We start from the raw sequence: 17,388 nt of genomic DNA on the forward strand, positions 1-17,388 counted from the left end.
TATTTTCATGTTATGCCTTTGGCTAATCTCTCCACCAAATCCCTCAGCTAAACCATTTTCCTTTTTGTTTTACATTATTGGGCCTTACCCCTAGCTTCTGTTGGGCTAACTTCCCATATTCCAAAGGATATTTGAAGAGCCTCTTTTGTGGTACCTTCCCATTCAGCCAAGGCAGATATGCCATTTCCCTCTTTTCTCCCTTTTGTCATTCAGGGGCATGTGCAACTCTTTTGTAACTCATTAGTGGCTCACTTCAGCAGGCTCCATGCTGAATCTTTACAGCACCTTACACATTTCCTTTTGTGCAATAGTAATTTATTTCCTTTCTTTTTTTTTCTTTTTTTTTTTTTTTTTTGTGGTGAGAGAGTTAAACTGGAGTGGGGTAGAGAAGTTGGGGAAGGGAAGGGAACATTAAGCAAAGGAACAAAAGAGATGGACTAATAGAAAGTGGTTCTGTGTTCATGCACAGAAAACGATTTGGATGCAAATCAGTCACACAGCTGAATGACTTGTCTCAAAGGCTTGAGATTAGGGAGCAGAGGGCCTCAAGTGGCACTCTGATTTCTATCCGGTCCCTGCGTTCACAAAACAGTGGTCCTGCAAGCAGCCCACCTGGAGGACTTCTGTGCTGTTTCCACGTCTCTTTGTATTCATCTGAAAAAAAAAAAGTCTTTGTGTTGACTTTGAGTCTATTTCGTACACCATGTCTTAAAACTGCAAATATAAGGAGGCAGACAGGGATCTAGGCAGGACACAGACTGGTTATTTGCATGCTAAGGAAACTGGGTGCTGTGTCTCCCAGTATCTCCACTGAAAGTACAGGGAAGTACAGGTGAATAGTTGCTTGATGACCCAGTAATTTATGTAGACATCTAAAAAAAATTGGAATTCCTAACCGCGGTGTCTAAGAGGAAGATTTTGCTCAGTCAAATATTTTGTTGTTATTTAGAGTTAAAGTGGATTACACAGATATGCATTTTATGCACCATTTCCATACTCCTTTGCTGAAATCTTTATGAAGCCTTTAAAAGCATCAGAGGTAGAAGGGTCATGAATATGAGATTTAATATTTATTAAGAAAACTCCTTTCCACAAATGAAGGATGAAACCATTTCTGATTGCGTTATGAACCTATTTTCACACCCTCAGTAAAAGCAAGTATTTGGTTTATTTTAATATTACAAATGTGGGGTTAAATTGAGCTGGATTAGTCCATCTTCCCCAGTCTAGCCATAAAGCCCGTCCATGAACGATGACATAATTCTTTGTTGACACCAACAAGAGAGTGAAGAAGGCTGGTATGTGTATGAGGACACTTCTGTAGCCACTGCACACCTCTGAGAGCTTCCTTGGGACCGTCCTTGTGGAAGGCAGACCTCCTTGAAAAGGGGTGCAGGGATAGAATAAGGTGACATAAATTTAGTAGAGGGGCAATTGCTTTTCTTGTCACAGAAAGCATAGTATTTTGAAGCTGCTGCTTGAAAGTCATCACCCACTTCGGCTGGGCAGTATTATATGTATGTAACATTTTTTTGAAGTAAATTTAAACTAAAAATAAATGACAGTTGTCAATCCAATTGGTATTCCTTCACCTTATGTTGTTAAGGAAAGTACTTCTTCAGTTTGCCTGTCTAGCACAGCTTCTCCATGCTGTTTGAAAAAGTTCGGGATTGGATTGTACTTGGGCACCAACAAAGTTAAGTATCTTTGAGCCCTCTATATATTGCAAGTTGCCTCAGCAATTATACTTTGGACAAGCTTCTAATTTATACAGAAAGTCAAAGTTCAGAAACATCTTTTTCAACAGAACATGCCTTTAGAGAAGGAATGCACATTTTCACTCAAGACTTGTTGAGAGAAAAAAAGAAAGATTAAGAAAAAAAATCAACATTTACCTCCAATAGAAATTTGTAATGTGTTGCTGTTCAGGGGTAGAGGTCTTGATGGTGGAGAAGTTTGTTTTGACTACATATAGCTTTCTTCTCAGGCAGGATTTGAAAAAAAACTCTCCTGGAGGCTCAGATGGTTTGTTTTAAATTAAAGAAAAGTGCAGAAAAGTATTAAATGAAAATCTCTGTGGGAGAACATGGTGTGAGACTTCCTTATAATAGACAGTTTCAGTTTTCAGGCCTCATCAAAATTTGAGAATTAAGCAGAGATGAAACAGTGTGTTATGATTTCATTTTAGATATGGTTAAGCTGCACTTTTTGAAGCTTTCCTTGCTTGTTGCTGTCTGAAAGAAACTGTTTGTAAATCATCTCAGTGAGAAGGACAGATGACAAAAGTGCCTGATTCAGTTTACCCAGGTGTAAATATGGAATAAGTTACTAAAGTTGCCAACTTACACCTTTGCAAAATGCCTAAGATGGAAGAAGAGACCTGCCCAGGCTTCTCAGTACAGACTTTCAGGAAAGCATCTCAACATTTTCTTCTGTCACTTGCTATCTCCTTCTTGACCTTGGAGGTTTCTAATTATTCTGCCAATGCTGAGAGAAGCCTTGCAGCCAGCCTTTTGGTAGCTGCTAATTGATAAAGCGTTTCCATTTTGAGTGGATGCAGTTATTTTTCATGTTGTATTTGGCTCTCAGAAATAAGGCAACAGATAAACTTTGTTGTGCAAAGCCTTGGATCATTCCCTCCACTCAAGCAGGAAACCAGGCAGTCTATTTGTAACCACACCATTTATATTAATATTGTACTGACTTATTTCTTGTTTTGATTTTCCTCTTTATAGTGAAAAGAATAAAAACTAACAAAAAAAACAGGTAGAGTATTTCCAAAGGAACAGGGATTTAAATTGATAGCCTGAATCCATTTCATTTTGCCACAGACAAATATTTTCCCAAAGTAGCTTAGCTAAAATCTATTGTAAGGTATGCCAGAAGGATCAAAAAGATTTAATTCAGGGTTTATTTTATCCACCAGTGAACGGGACTTATCACATCAAACAGAGGAATGTGAGATTTGGAGACGGAACGCTTTAGTGACGCCTCTGAAATAACTCTCTTTTCAAAAAGAATTCCACTAGAATAAATCCCTGTCCCTTGCACATACCCTATCCACAGCAGAGCTGTGTATCTTGAGGTTTGAAGATAACTGCAACCATTGATTTTTTTCTTTTTCTTTTTTTTTTTTTTTTTAAATTCTTTGTCTTTAGGAACTCCTTCATAGATATCCTTCGGGCTATCCTCCTGTCCTTGGAAGTGCTCATCGAAGATCAGGAGCTTCAGATAAATGGCTTCATTCTAATTATAGATTGGAGCAACTTCTCCTTCAAGCAAGCCTCTAAACTTACGCCATCTATCCTTAAACTGGCCATTGAAGGGTTGCAGGTAGGTGGTGGGTAACGTGCTTGCATCTTTCGTTACTACAGCCAGTGATCCATACCTCAGCAGGCACTGGGCAGGGTGCAGAGGTGGTAGGAGAAAATAATCCAGAACCCTTTTGTGTCTGATTCATTTGCAGCCTAGATTATTATTCAGATGTTTCATTTTTGCTGTCTTTTGCTTTTATTTCATCTGGAAATCACTGTAAGTAATATGTGCATTACTTATTGCAGCATTAAGAAAGATGTTTAGAGATTTGAGGTTTAATCCATCAGAGAAATCGGGGGGATTAAAATCCAGCAGCATCTGCCTCCTGGAGCATGCAGTCCACATGCAAGCACAACTACATGCAGAGAGTGGGTTGCAGGAGAAGAGAAAGGTTCCCTTAGCAGATGGAAGTGTGCTGTCTTATTGTCTGTGTGGATTCATTTGAGTCGGAGGGAAATGAGGGAGAGGGAGGACAGGCTCCCTGTTGTGCCCTCATTCTGACCACTTTAATTTGTCACACAGAATCCTGTCACATTATGGTTCAGACTGTTCAGGGTCTGCACAGCTCCTGAGCTAAATAGGAGCAAGCTAAAACCATGTGCTGTTTCAGGAGAGGTGGAAAGTGAGGGCAAGGTAACTGGGGTCTGACGGAGCCACCTGAAGATGTGCATAGGCTGTGGTGCTCAGGGTGAACTTCCACTTTTTCCACTAGAGTCCAATCCCATCTCTGCTGATAGACCTGAGCTGGATTGTTAGACTTGAAGTAGTCTGACACAACCTTATTAATCGTAGATGTTTGATAGAGTCACAGGACTATTCAGGTTGGAAGGACCTCTGAAGGTCATCACATCCAACACCCTGCTTGAAGGAGGGCTGACCTCAATCTTAAACCAGGTAGTTCAAGGACCCCATCATGTAGTTGCATATCTAAAAGATGAGATTTTATAAATTATTGTGCTTCCATTTCATTTGTAGTCCTTTGCAGGAATCCTACAGTCATAAATATCTCAGAAATAATCTTTCCTGGTGTGCATAGTTTAACTTTAACTCATATACTAGAAAGAACAATTTGTCCAACTAATTTTTTGACTAACAAATTACCTATAATTAGATCACAGTTGTCTCTACTTTATGTTATTATTCAAAAATGAGGTATAAAAGTCTGCCAGTAAATTTAATCCTCTGTTCTCCTTTGTGGGGAATTTTCAGCTATTCTAACAAATTAGGAAGTCAAGCTGTGCAATTAGTCCCTAGAAGGATAATACCTTATCTTCTCCTGCGGCTGCTATCACTTCATCTGCCTTTGCAGAGTAACATTCTGTGGTTTAAAAAAAGTCTCCATGCAGAAGGAAGAGAAAGACAAATAACATTCATAAAGAAATCAACTGTCAGCAAGGTGTTTTTGTGCCTGTTCAATTTGTTGCACTCTCAGCTCTCCAGTAAGAGGTCAGTCCAGTCTTTATCCCATCAGATTTCTGGCCATGGCACTGTCAGGTTGTCTCCCTGCTGCATGGCAATGAGGGGACATGTCCACCTCATGGCAGCTCCAGTTTGGAGCAGTGGAACAGATAGCTATTCCTTCCAGACATAGTTTCTTCTACTGTCCCTGTTCATAGGTGTTTCTTCATCGTCCCCAGAAGGAGTTTACTTCGAGAGAGCCCCCAGCTTTTTTGTAGTTGATGGCGACACTATGTTTCTGGAAGTACCAGCTGAAAGTACCAAATTTGATCTTGCAATGACGTCATTAGTCCAACATCCTGTGCTGGGCAATTGAAGGAAGTTACTTTTTTTTCTGGTGGTGTCTGGGTATTTCACTTCTCATTTAAAGTCATATTACTGTCATCTTCTGCATGTTAAGCAGAAATATAATTGTCTGTCTAAAAAGTACAAATTGAGATGTGTCCCCGACTTTGCTAACCCCTGGCTAGTTGTAGGAGTTGTGAATGCTGCACTCCAATTTACAAGATTTGGAAGCAAGTCATTCATACTTATAAAACACAGACATAACAAGCAATGGAAATTTATTTCATTTTATTTTAATTTAATTTTTGGATCTCATGGCTGGTATTGAAGTACCTTCAGTATGACTTTGTTTTATTATTATTTTAAAAGAGCTGACACTATACTAATGTAAAATTTACTTAAAATGTAGTTGAAATGCAGGCAAGACCTACATGCAGAAAAGAAGAATCACAATAAGAGTTTTGTTGGAGGTCATTGAAGGTAGAATGGTCAGGTGCTGCTCTCGTGAGGTGATGATGTCTGAAACAGATCAAGGTTGTTTTAGCTCCTTGTTATTTCTCAGTGCCATGTCATTTTGCATGTACAGATGCTCAGAGAACCAGACTACATGACCATCCGTGTTCTTTCTGTGAAGAAATTTTGGGCCATAATAAGTCTTACAAAAGTCTATTGAAGTGGTTGGAAGGAAAATAACTCTCTTTACAAGTCTGTAAATGCTCAGGAAGATGAAATATTAGTTACATCACCACTTGGCCTGGAAGCACTTCTTGCTCAATACTACTCTTAATTCTGTTTAAATTTCTGTATATGCTTCACCACACAAGCTAGTTCATTATAACTCAACAGGGCACCTATTCTGTTTCTCAGTTATGTTATTTAATGACCTAAAAGTAGCTTAATGTCTCTACTTTAAACAACAGTTGTTCAGATGCTAAGTATATACTTGTACAGTATGGCAATCCTCATTATGCTACAGCAGTGCAAGGACAAATGTGTTCTCAGTGCCTAAGCCATCTCTGATTAATGAGCTCTGCTCTTTTATCACTAGGCAATTGCTACTGTATGCTTTGAGCTCACACATACTCCTTCCTAGACCTCAGTGATCTTTTGAATTTTAACACATTAAAGAGAAGTTGATCATGTGGACATAAAGGTGGGAAAAGAGAAATCAATATATTTTGCAAATAACTTGATGAATTTTGAATCCTGATCTTTATTCTTTTCATGTGAACAGCATTTCCCCTTCACAGCATATTTTTCCCCTCTGTTCTTTTCATCTGTGAAGTTGTCATGCTGACCTTGTAATTATCCTATCATTGTATATAAAATTTAACTGTGACTTAAGAGACTGATCTTTCAGCATTTTGTACAACAAATTAGGAGTATAAGAGTCTAAAAGCCAAGCCAAGAAACCCATGCTGCAATCATGAAACCAATAAAACAAGTAGAACATGGTCACTACAATCCTTTCCTATGCAGTATGTTTGCTACTGACCACTGGTTTGAAAAACCTCTAATAAACATGAGAATTAGGGCTGAACTGTAAGTGCTACACTGAGTATAGTCTGGATGTGCAGTGAAGCCCAGACTTTTTTTTTTTTTCCTAAATGATGGTTTGTTTTTGCTTAGAGGATGTAGTTGTTGGTCTCCAGACAGGACTTGTGATTTTAGGGTGCTCCTATCAATGAGTATAGAGAAACACCACTTCTTCCTTTTCCAACACCGGTGTTACATACTACAGCTTGTGTAAACACATACACATATCCAGACAGTAATCCCTCAGCTAGTTCTCTGAGTTGAAATGCAGCAAATTCTCCAACAACATCCAGAAATATCCCAAAATTTTCAAAACATTCAGTACAAGCTGTGATCTCACCTTTGATGAAAACAAAACCAGAAGTCCATGAGCCACCAAGACTCATCTCAGCAGCTTACAGCACAAATCAGCAAGCTGGATTCAGAAATGGAGGTCAGTTTGACACTCCAGTGTACCTAGTACTGCCTAACAAAAAGGCTAACTTGCCTCACAGCTGACTCAAGGTACTGAAACAAGTAGAATGAATGGTTATATCTTAGTCCCGTCCCTTCCCTTCTCTCCTCTCCTTTCCTCTCCTTCTCTTTCCTCCTTCCTTCCTGTCTCTTTCTTTTTCTGATAATCCTATAAAATGCAACTGTTATACTATATGCAAAGACAGTGACTCTTAAAAAAAACCACTGTGTTTACTTTGTGTCAATGGTGACTGACTGCAAGAGTGATCTTTATTTCCATATTCAATAGTGCTTTGATTAGTTTTACAATCATTGCAGCTAATAGAAGTATCAACAGGGAACAGGGAATAACCAAGATCAGCAAACAGGACTTTGCCCCAAATTTTCATTGATTATAGCCTGACAGAAGCTATGACCAACAACATCCATCAGGAGATCTATTAAACCTTTTTTTTTTTTTTTTAATTATCTTTAGTTTGTCATCGTCTAGTGAAAATTGGACACTGGTATTTCTGAAAGGAGAGAGAGATAAAAGGAAATAAGATGATGCTTGAACATGTTAATCAGATATTGGTGCTGATAAAATTCCGAAAAAAAAAAAAAAAATCAAATAAGGGAAAGATTGTATAAGCTTCTCTCAGAAAATTAATGTTTAAGTTTCATTAGTCCAGAATAGCACTGATGCAGACATCAAGTCAGATGATCAAACTAGCACATTTTTTTGGACATTATTGGACATTAGAATTTTATGAAACTTTTTTATCTTTAATATAAGCTATATATTTTTTTTTAAGATTTTTTTTTTTAAATTCCGTCCTACTGTGATTATATGAGATTGAGATTGTCAGCTAAATTATAGCAGCAGATTACTTGTCTCTTGACACTATCTTCTACAATCAAATATTTTTCATGTTGTGTGTGCTTCAGAAGGAAGAGGTAAAATATAAAATATATTAAAATGCAGACTTGAATGCAGGACTTACAGGAAAAAAAATTATAGACCAATGTCATGACAAAGGTGTAATTTGTTTGCTTCTTGAATTGTTTTTCTAAATCTTAGAGCTAATAAAACTTTTCCAGTGACAATATTTTTTTTCCTAGAACAATGTTATTTTTTTCAAAACAGAAGTATTATGTTGATATATGGTTATTTCAAAATATGCTTGCCTCAAAAAATTTCTGGAAAAATATCTGGAAATATGTTTGTTTCAATGATTTCCATCTGGAAATTCAATATATTTAATATTCCATTTCATTATGAGTGGCAAGAAGCTCTTGAGTTATTTCTTATTTGTTACCAGTTACTGTTTATTTAAAGTCTTTCTGAGATTATAGAACAGTATTTCAGATCACTACAGCCTGGGTTAATATGTATGACCATATCTTTGATATGGTCTAACAGGGGATCTGAACATAGCCCAGGCAATGCTCGTGCACCTGGAGACCTTGTCAGACCCTCTACCCTGGAAGTTTGGTTTTTCCTTCACCCGCCCAGACCCTGAAGCAAAGAACTGACTCCTCTGTCCATGCTTATACACATTTATACTCCCAAAACTGGGGTGTGACCTCATAGATGGCCTTAGTACTTCTAGCTGAATTCTTTAAGAATCATGTGAAAGAGGCAGGCTATGAGAGGCCTTACATAGTAAGTATAAGATACAACTAGTCTTTATAGTTTCTGAACATAGTACTGCTGTTATCTGAAAGCTTAGAGTGAGAACCTACATCATAACAAACTGCAGAACATTCTAAAAAGACTTATTCTATCTCAGCCTTTCCATAGGAATGTGTAGTGTAGGGAGAAGTTTGTCTATACTATAAACCTATGATGCTGTTATGTCTCATCAAGTATCTGTAACAGGCTGTATTAACAGAAAGATGCAGGGCTGTCTGACATCGCCTACCAAAGGCAGAGCAGCTCAAATCCTCAGTAATAGAAGATGGGCAAGTTAAACTACATGTGGACACGTATACGCTAGCCTGGACAAGGACAAATAAAAACTCATAGAATGGTTTGGGTTGGAAGGGACCTTAAAAATCATCTAGTTCCAAACCTCCTCCCATAGGCAGAGATGCCACCCACTCGATCAGGCTGCTCAGGGCCTCATCTAACCTGGCCTTGAACATCTCCAGGGATGGGGCATCCACAACCTCTACGGGCAACCTGTTCCAGTGCCTCACCACCTTCAGAGTGAAGAAATTCTTCCTAACTTTTAATCTAAATCTCCCCTCTTTTAGTTTAAAACCATCCCCCTTGTCCTGTCATTATCTGATTGAGCAAAAAGTTGCTCTCCATGTATTTATAAGCCCTCTTTAAGTACTGAAAAGCCACAAGGAAGTCCTCTGGAGCCATCTCTTCTTCAGGCTGAACATCCCCAGCTCTCTCAGCCATTCTTCACAGGAGAGGTGCTTTGGCCCTCTGATCATCTTTGTGGCCCTCCTCTGGACCCACTCCAACACCTCAACATCCTTCTTGTGCTGGGGGCCCCAGAATCTTATCATCTAGTGTAAAAATCAACATAGACTATAAAACAGTATCTCAGAGAGACTAAACGCAGACTCAAACATAACCCATTCATTAGTTCTGCTTCTCCCCAGTCTTTCAGGCTGAAAATCTGAAAGACAAAAATCAACAGGTAGCTGAGACCAGTTTCTCAGCGGTGTAACTCGGGGCTCTGTGTACATCTGTGAAGTAATGCTGATTTATGCAGCTGAGAGTCAGCCCTCTTTTGCCTTCCCCTGTTAGAAAGATACATCAAGGAACACTAGTTTTATTTTTTATTTTTTATATTCAGGATTTAAAGACTTGTAAAAAAAAAAATAAGGAAATCTTTACATCTTGGATTTTGTACAAAAGCCTTGCCATTATCTTTCCTAGGAGAGGGAAAATTGAGGGAAAAGGGATTTTCTAGACTGGACCCTAGCAGATGAACAAGTGTTTCTTGAGTAGTGGCCTACCAAGGGCAGACACTTTCTTCAGAATATAAGAGCAGGATTTTCCCATGCCATAATAATAGCGTGCTTATATGCCCAAAATGCATGTTGTAGCTTCCCAGACATCTCTAGAGTTCCTGCCAATAACTCAAGCTTCTGTTTATAGAGGTAGGATTAGCTATATGAATGTGGTTTTACCTACAAAGGAAGATAAATATGCTCTGTGAAGAAAACAGTGTACTCCTCCCAGTAAATCACTGAACTGTTTCTGAAAAGACAATGCCAAGATCTAATGAAGTTCATCATCTGGAAAATGCCTACAGATTAGAATTTAACAGATGCTATAAAATGCAGTGGGATTCTTTGCTTCCCAAACATCTTTAGCAAAGAAAGTTTCTTGATTTCAAATCTACTACATGTATGAAATGTCTGCATATTTACACAGATAATTGGATGAAACCATTTGTAATACAAGCACATAAAAACATACCTTTTTTTCCATTAAATGATTTCTCATAAATTTCAAAATCTACTCTCCACTTGCTTTTTTTTTTTTCGCAATTAAAATGAGCTTCATGTTAGAGCCCTCTGCTGAACTGCTAAGCACGAAGTCACAGCTAATGATGAGCACTTAGTATCCATTGAAACAAGGTCAGCTTGAATCATTCCAGAAATGCTCATGCTATCTGCCTCCAACAGCTGTTCTGATATGTAGAGTGAGTGCTCTCTGAGCTGTCAGTGAGGATGCCTTTGAAATTTTAGGAGACGAGAGAAGGGATTGACTCATTATATATAAAATAAAGGTAGATAAACAGACTTACTCTCCGCGAAAGAAGGCCTGTGCTCATTGTGTGCCTACCATCTCTGGGGAGTTGACAGGAACAAGGAACAAGAAAAGCACAGTGGGCTGTAGATGCACGTTTGCCACTTGGAAATTGGAATTAACTGCTTAGTAGAACTGATCAGCACAGCCATGTTTGCCAGTTGGAGGCTTCTGGGCTTTTGGCTGTGGGTGAGGTTAAGCTGCAATGGGGACAGCCGGAGAGGCTGGATATGTTAAATGGAAAGTCTTTTTTAAATGCCAGTTATTACATTTTAGTAAAAGTCTCATGGAGTTGGTGATAAGAATGAGACAGGAGGCAAACACTCTTTCAGCCCCGACAAGGAGACAGAAAAATTTGCAGTATTACGTATTGCAATAAGTCTGCTTAAAACAAAAATCAGTTGTAGCCAGTAAACAAGCAGCTAGAACTGACGTTAGTCATACCCCAAAACTTCCCACTGACATAAATACAGCTCATATTAGATCTTGAATCTTGCTCATATATGTTTCTTGAATGTTTCTGCTTGTATAAAATATGGAACTAAACAAATTTACTTGTATTACTTTACATTATACCTCTCCTCATTAATTTCATAGAGCCTCAGGACCATCATCTGTGACAACTGTTTACTTCTTTTACAACCCCTTTTTAGCATGGAAACTGAATGAAAGCTTCCTGAAGAGAGTGCTAACTGCAGATACCTTCTTGTTATGACAAATAAATACTATGCTGGGTGGTGGTTTTGTTTGTTTGTTTTTTAATATAAAATAGGTTGCATATACAAAACTAGGCCAAAAATAAGATATAGGAGTAGTGACATTTCAGTGAGAGCTAAGTGTGAATAGAGGTGGAATGGAAACTATTTTATTTGAGTGATGGGGTGGTAGTGGAGGTACATGTGAGCAGGGAAACAGAGGGAGCAAAGGAAGCGAGAGGAAGAGGTGAAGTGACAGCATGACTGCAAACTGTGATACGTAATGTGAATTATCCCCTGAGCACAGCTAGGTAAGGACTTGGCTCCTTCTAGGTGAGGATTCATGCTGGGTTCTCACTGTCAACTGCAGGACTGAAATCCATGATCCCTGGGAAAACAGGTGCAGCTGTGTAAGTTGTGCCCTTACCCACCCTGCTCCCAGTCCCCTTTTTAGCACATCCCTCATGGATGTGCTGCATCAGTGGCAACAGCCATCAGTCCCTGGCTGCTGCCCTGCAAGAGCCAGAGACCCAGCTCACACGGCTGCAACGAGGGCTCACACCACGATTTTGTGTTCAATGTTTCCATTATGCTGATCTAGGCAAAGTAACAATTTCTTGTGCAAGTTTGGTAACAAATTGCTGCAAGCGGGAACATTTTAAACTTCTGTTAACTCTTTACTAAGTCTAGAAAGGCAATGATTCTGAGCAACATTTGCCTGCTTATTGTTTCTCATTGTGTGCAGAAAAACAGAACTTTTCTACTACACATAACAACTCATTTTAAAGCTTGGTCTATTATTAATATCTCCTCCTAAACAAAACAACCTATGAAGTCCTCAGTATTAGCTATGCATATGGCCAGAAGAAACCACAATATTTTCAATGAGCCTGAGGTGAAGTTCCAACTGATGTGAATGGCACTTTTTTCATTGCCTTTATGGAGACTGTAATTCCACCCCTATTACACTTCAGCAGAAATAAATTTCAAACAAGTTTTCCAGGCTTGGTGAAAAAATCTCTCAACATCTGAACAATTTTTGGAAATCTTGCGTGTTGATTGGAACTTTTTGTCTAGTAACCTTGAATCTAGTTTGTTCTCGAACATTTTTATTTCTCTTCTTCACTGTGTAGAGCTTCACACTTGAAACAAACATTCCTGAATAGCAGGGGTTCCTTGATTCAAAAATGTCAAACTGAAACGTCTCAAACACTACAACATTCCAAGGAACAGATGAAAACACAGAGTGAAAAATTCATTGAGACTCCCTACTTCCTTCTTCCCCCCTCTCTACCCCTTGCCCTCTGCCAAGCTTTGATTTTGACAAATTGATATTTTTTGAGGGGGGGAAAAAAAAAGAAAAAAAGAAGGCATTTCAGAGCAAATTCCTCCAGCAGCTGTACTGCTCTGTAATTCAAACCTTCCTACAACTCTTTCAGGATATTTTTTGCATCTCTTTATGTTAGGCACATACTATATCATCTGAATGTGTATTCTGCTTTTAACTCTGAGCACAATCCTACTATTTTGAACAGTTTGCAGTAGAACCAGTTTAAAGTATGGGTGAAATGTAATAAAAATCATTTCCATTTCAGAAGAGGCTTTCTGATCTACTCTAATCTACATGCAATGAAAATATGGCTAAGAAAAAGCATAGCTAGCACAAATATAATTGCAAAGCAAATATTTTTCAAATAGCAGATATATCTAGAATGTCAAACTACCTTTTTTTTTTTCTCCAGAAGTGAGGCAGAAGCATGAATATATATGTGATGAACAAAATACTTTATCACTGTTTAAGAATTATGGAGGATAACAGCAGGACCGAAAATAGAATTGAAGCTTGCCAAGGCTTATAGGTTAATATACAAATAAATAAAAATTCTTCTATTTTTCAAGATTATTTAAGAAGCAGGTTTGGCTAAGTAGAAGTGTGCTCAGTAGTGCACGTTCTCAATGCTCAGAAGAGATTGTTTCTTTTGAGTTAGTGGGAATGTTCACACACATGTACGTGTCTGCAGCAGCTACTAAGGGTCCTAACTCTAACATCTGAGATAAGTTTAATGAAGAGGGCCACTGACAATCCTAATTTTATCTGGCTTCATTAGCAAATAGAGAGAACCTGAATTAAAGAGTTTCTCAGCAAACAACACCTCAGTATAACACACACAGAATTTACCTCCTTGTGATAGTCTTTTCCTTTGTCATATCGTTTGATATTTATCAAGCTTATTTCTAAGTGTGAGGACAGCTGTGAGAGGAAAGTCCTAAAGAGATAAAGATTCCTGAATCTGTACTGTGACTGAAATTAATGAATTGCTACAGATAATATTTGGACTTAATTAATCAATGTGAGTAGGCTTTGTGCTAACATTGGAGAGAATATCTCCTATCCTTGTCACTCTCTCTCTGTGAAAAAAAATATAATAATAATAATAATAATTTTACTATACAAAAAAAATAATCCTTTGTATTTGCAAGCAAATTCTGAACAATTTATATTGAAAAGAGAAATTGTTTGTTCAAATCTAAACAGGCAATGACTAAAAAATTCATTCAGCAGAAGAAATGCTGGCTACTCTCTTTGCTTAAGTTGAGTCAACAGTCACTGCAGCATGGAGACTGTCTGTAGCCATTTGGCATCACCTGTGAAAGAGCCTCTTCAACAACTGGGCTGACAAAGCACTAAGGTTGGCAAAACAGCCTAGCTGTGGTTCTGTTGAGGTACTGAATTTCTGCAATTAAGCTTTTGTATGAAGAGTCTACTTTTATTATTATTATTATTATTTTTGGTGAGAAACCCACAACTTTTCACACAGAATAACTTGGCCAGAAGAGCTGCCTCTTGTTGAAACTGGGAGAAGTTCCTCTGTGAGATTCTAGCTTAAGCTTATAGGATAATACTCCAAATATTCCTACCCAGCCCCTACCATGAATAAGTGGGTTTGAAGGGTCTTCTGGTCATCGAAAAAATTTCTGCTGAAAGCAGAACTACTGCAAGTCCTAGATCAGCTCAACCCTGGTCATCAGAGCAGCTGGCCCTTATCTAGCTTTTTGCTATTTCCTTTCCTCCCTGCCCTTTCTCCACCTTTGATATTGCTTTCTCTTCTAAGTATTAAAAGATAAATAAAGCTGTGAGGGAAACCAGGTGTGCAAGGTGTGCATTTGTGACACTGAGCCCACACGGCTAGCAGCAATAGGTATTCAAACACACAAAATATAATTAACTATTCAAGAAACTTCACCCCTCCAATTTGTTATACATGCCTGAGTGAATGTTAATGGGGTCACAGAGCTCTTTGAACTGCTGCTGACAGAACAATAAAGAGTTCCTGCGGTTTTCAAGAAACAGCATAGTATAATTTTGCTTGCTTTGCAAGGGCATTTCTTAATGATATCATTATACCCTCTAAACTCCTAGTCCATTTTCAGAAACTCACAACACTTCAAGTGACAAGTTACCTTCCCTTCTCCCTGGGAGAATTGAATCTCAATTATAATTTATAATGTGTTACTTACTCAGTGAATATTCTTTTCCTGTGCCTCTGAGAGGTGCCAGCTATGGTATTTTAATGAAGCCCCCCTGTTTTATAGCCTCTCTCCTCTGAAACTGGAACAACAGCATTTAAAGTGCTAGGCCTCCTATTTGTGGAGTAAGGAAGGCAAATCAATTCCATTTGAACTGTGTTAACAGACAATGGAAATAACTTAGATCTGTCCCTGTTCCAGATGTAACTTATGCCTGAAGAATATTGCTGGAGAAGGAACAAATAGCCTTACTAGCAAATTCCTGCCATTGGTGATAAAATTCATTCAAATGTTTGAAGCATTTTACTTCAGCTGCTTACACCATTTTGAGGTTGTTTTCAAAGATATTGTAAGAAATTAATTCAGATACGTTTGTTAAAGTAATAAAATAAGTGAATGGTGCCATTAGCTTGAGTAAATTTATTGGGTATCTGATTCTAAGGATTGCCCAACCCTGTGTGGGTATAGGGGGAAAAATAAATAAACAAATAAAAATCTTTGTGTTAGAGTAGTGTTCCTTTTCTTTGAGGCTAATGCAGTAAGTAGATCTGGAAGATTCCAGGTTGAGGCTAATGGAAAAAAAAATATATTTTGTGCTTATAGGAGATTTTGAAAATTAGTCTTCTAATGATTTTTTTTAATTGGAAATTTTACATAATACAAATTCTGTAATTATTTCATAACATGATTCTCAGAAAATTGCTTTTAATAACAGGATGCTTTTTTGGGTATAGACATTGTTGAAAATAAATACCTGATTTAAATATATCTGCATGTACTTGCTTGTCCAGCTGCAGTTTTCCCTCAGCATCAGTATCTCAGATACTGGCTCTCCACAAATTGCCCTGGACAAGTCAGAAAATACAATCACAAATACATGGCACTGACATGAAGACGGGCAAGTGGTCAAGAATTTCAGCACAGCAAATCCCCAGATATCTCACCAGCACTACTAACATGGCTGTGGTAAGTAACCACAGGCAAAAATTGTTGTCTCCCTTATTGTGTATATTTGGGATGTTTTGTCCAAACCCAGACAACAACCTCATACCACCTCTCCACAGACCTTGAAGGCTGTGTTGTTAAGTCAAAGCTCTTTGAATCTGTGGTGGCTGACAAGCTAAGAGAAAATAACTCCTGGAATAACTCTTGGCAGGAACATTTCACTAAAGGTGAAACATCTGTAGATTTTTGTGTACACTGCATCTTTTTGAGAAACCAGTCCACCACAGTAGGGACAGCCGTGGAAGATGTGGCACAGGTGAAAACTTTGAACCTTTCTGAATTTTTTGCCATTCAACAGTTGTAGCATGTGAAGTAGATCTTGCATGCTGCAAACATTTCAAAATATTGTTTATACATGTTAAATGCTGCGAACCAGAAACTTTAAAATGATTTATCTTTTTCTTTTCATCTCCTCCCCCTTTCATTCTTGAGCTCACAGTTTCTCCTGCATTTCTCCCATTCCAAATACATCCCGTTCCACAATGTGTCATACATATGTATTTATATATAAATTTATATTGTGCATCAGAATTATGTAAATGTGCTTAGCAGCAACACATCAAACATTCATAAACTTCCTGTCAGGAGGTAGCACTGGAAGGATATTCCCATGACTTTTTTGTTTGTTTGTTTGTTTTTGTTTGCCACATCTCCCATATTCTTGGTGTTCTGCCACTTCTCAGATAATATCTGCCTGAGCTTCAGGGTACTGTCTCTTCAGAGATTTTCTATCTATACCAAGCAAGTTTGGATGCCATTTAAAAACTTCTAATATCTTTTAGGGAGGGAAGATTTAAAAGAGTTGTAATGTGTAGAGGGGAAGAAATGATCTTTTTTCAAACTATAACCTTTTCCAGACTTGTGTACTATCAGCACATGTTGAGGTGCTACAGGAGTTCAATAGAAGTAATGCTTAAAAAAAAAATAATAATAAAAAAAAGTTAATTTTCACCTTGCAGCAAAAGAAAAAAATAAAAATGGAGACAAATTAAATAAAACTGGAGTTAGAGTTTAAAATACAACTGTCTATATATTTTCATACCTTTGAGCTGCAGGCAGGGAATGGTAACCAAGGTGGAGCTTCCCAATTTGCTGAAACTGTAGCAATTCCAAATGGGTTGTGAATCACAAAGACGTCCAATTGTTGACAGTGGATTTAAAATCTAAATCTGGCAAAAGCAAAGCTTTGAACCAGGATTCATGGTTAACCCTCTCTCTGTGGGCTTGATGTTAACAGTGGGGATTGAATAGAAGTCTGGAAACTGTTGCTCTGAAAGGCTAAAAGAGGACAAGAGGTCCTAAAAAAAAGAGGTTCTAAAATCAGGACAACACTTTGCCCTCTAAGGATGGCTACAA

General features: G+C 38.1%; 1 protein-coding gene across 1 annotated transcript in view; it reads left to right on the plus strand.

Annotated features, from left to right (window-relative positions):
* Positions 1-17,388, plus strand: part of CLVS1 (clavesin 1) — a 104,325-nt gene that overhangs the window by 35,842 nt on the left and 51,095 nt on the right. The window contains exon 3 of the mRNA XM_040545727.1: positions 3,159-3,333. Within this exon, the coding sequence (XP_040401661.1) occupies positions 3,159-3,333 (175 nt within the window). The remainder of the gene's footprint in view (positions 1-3,158; positions 3,334-17,388) is intronic.

Source organism: Cygnus olor, chromosome 2 (genome assembly GCF_009769625.2).
Source record: "Cygnus olor isolate bCygOlo1 chromosome 2, bCygOlo1.pri.v2, whole genome shotgun sequence".
In the NCBI taxonomy this organism is placed as follows: domain Eukaryota; kingdom Metazoa; phylum Chordata; class Aves; order Anseriformes; family Anatidae; genus Cygnus; species Cygnus olor.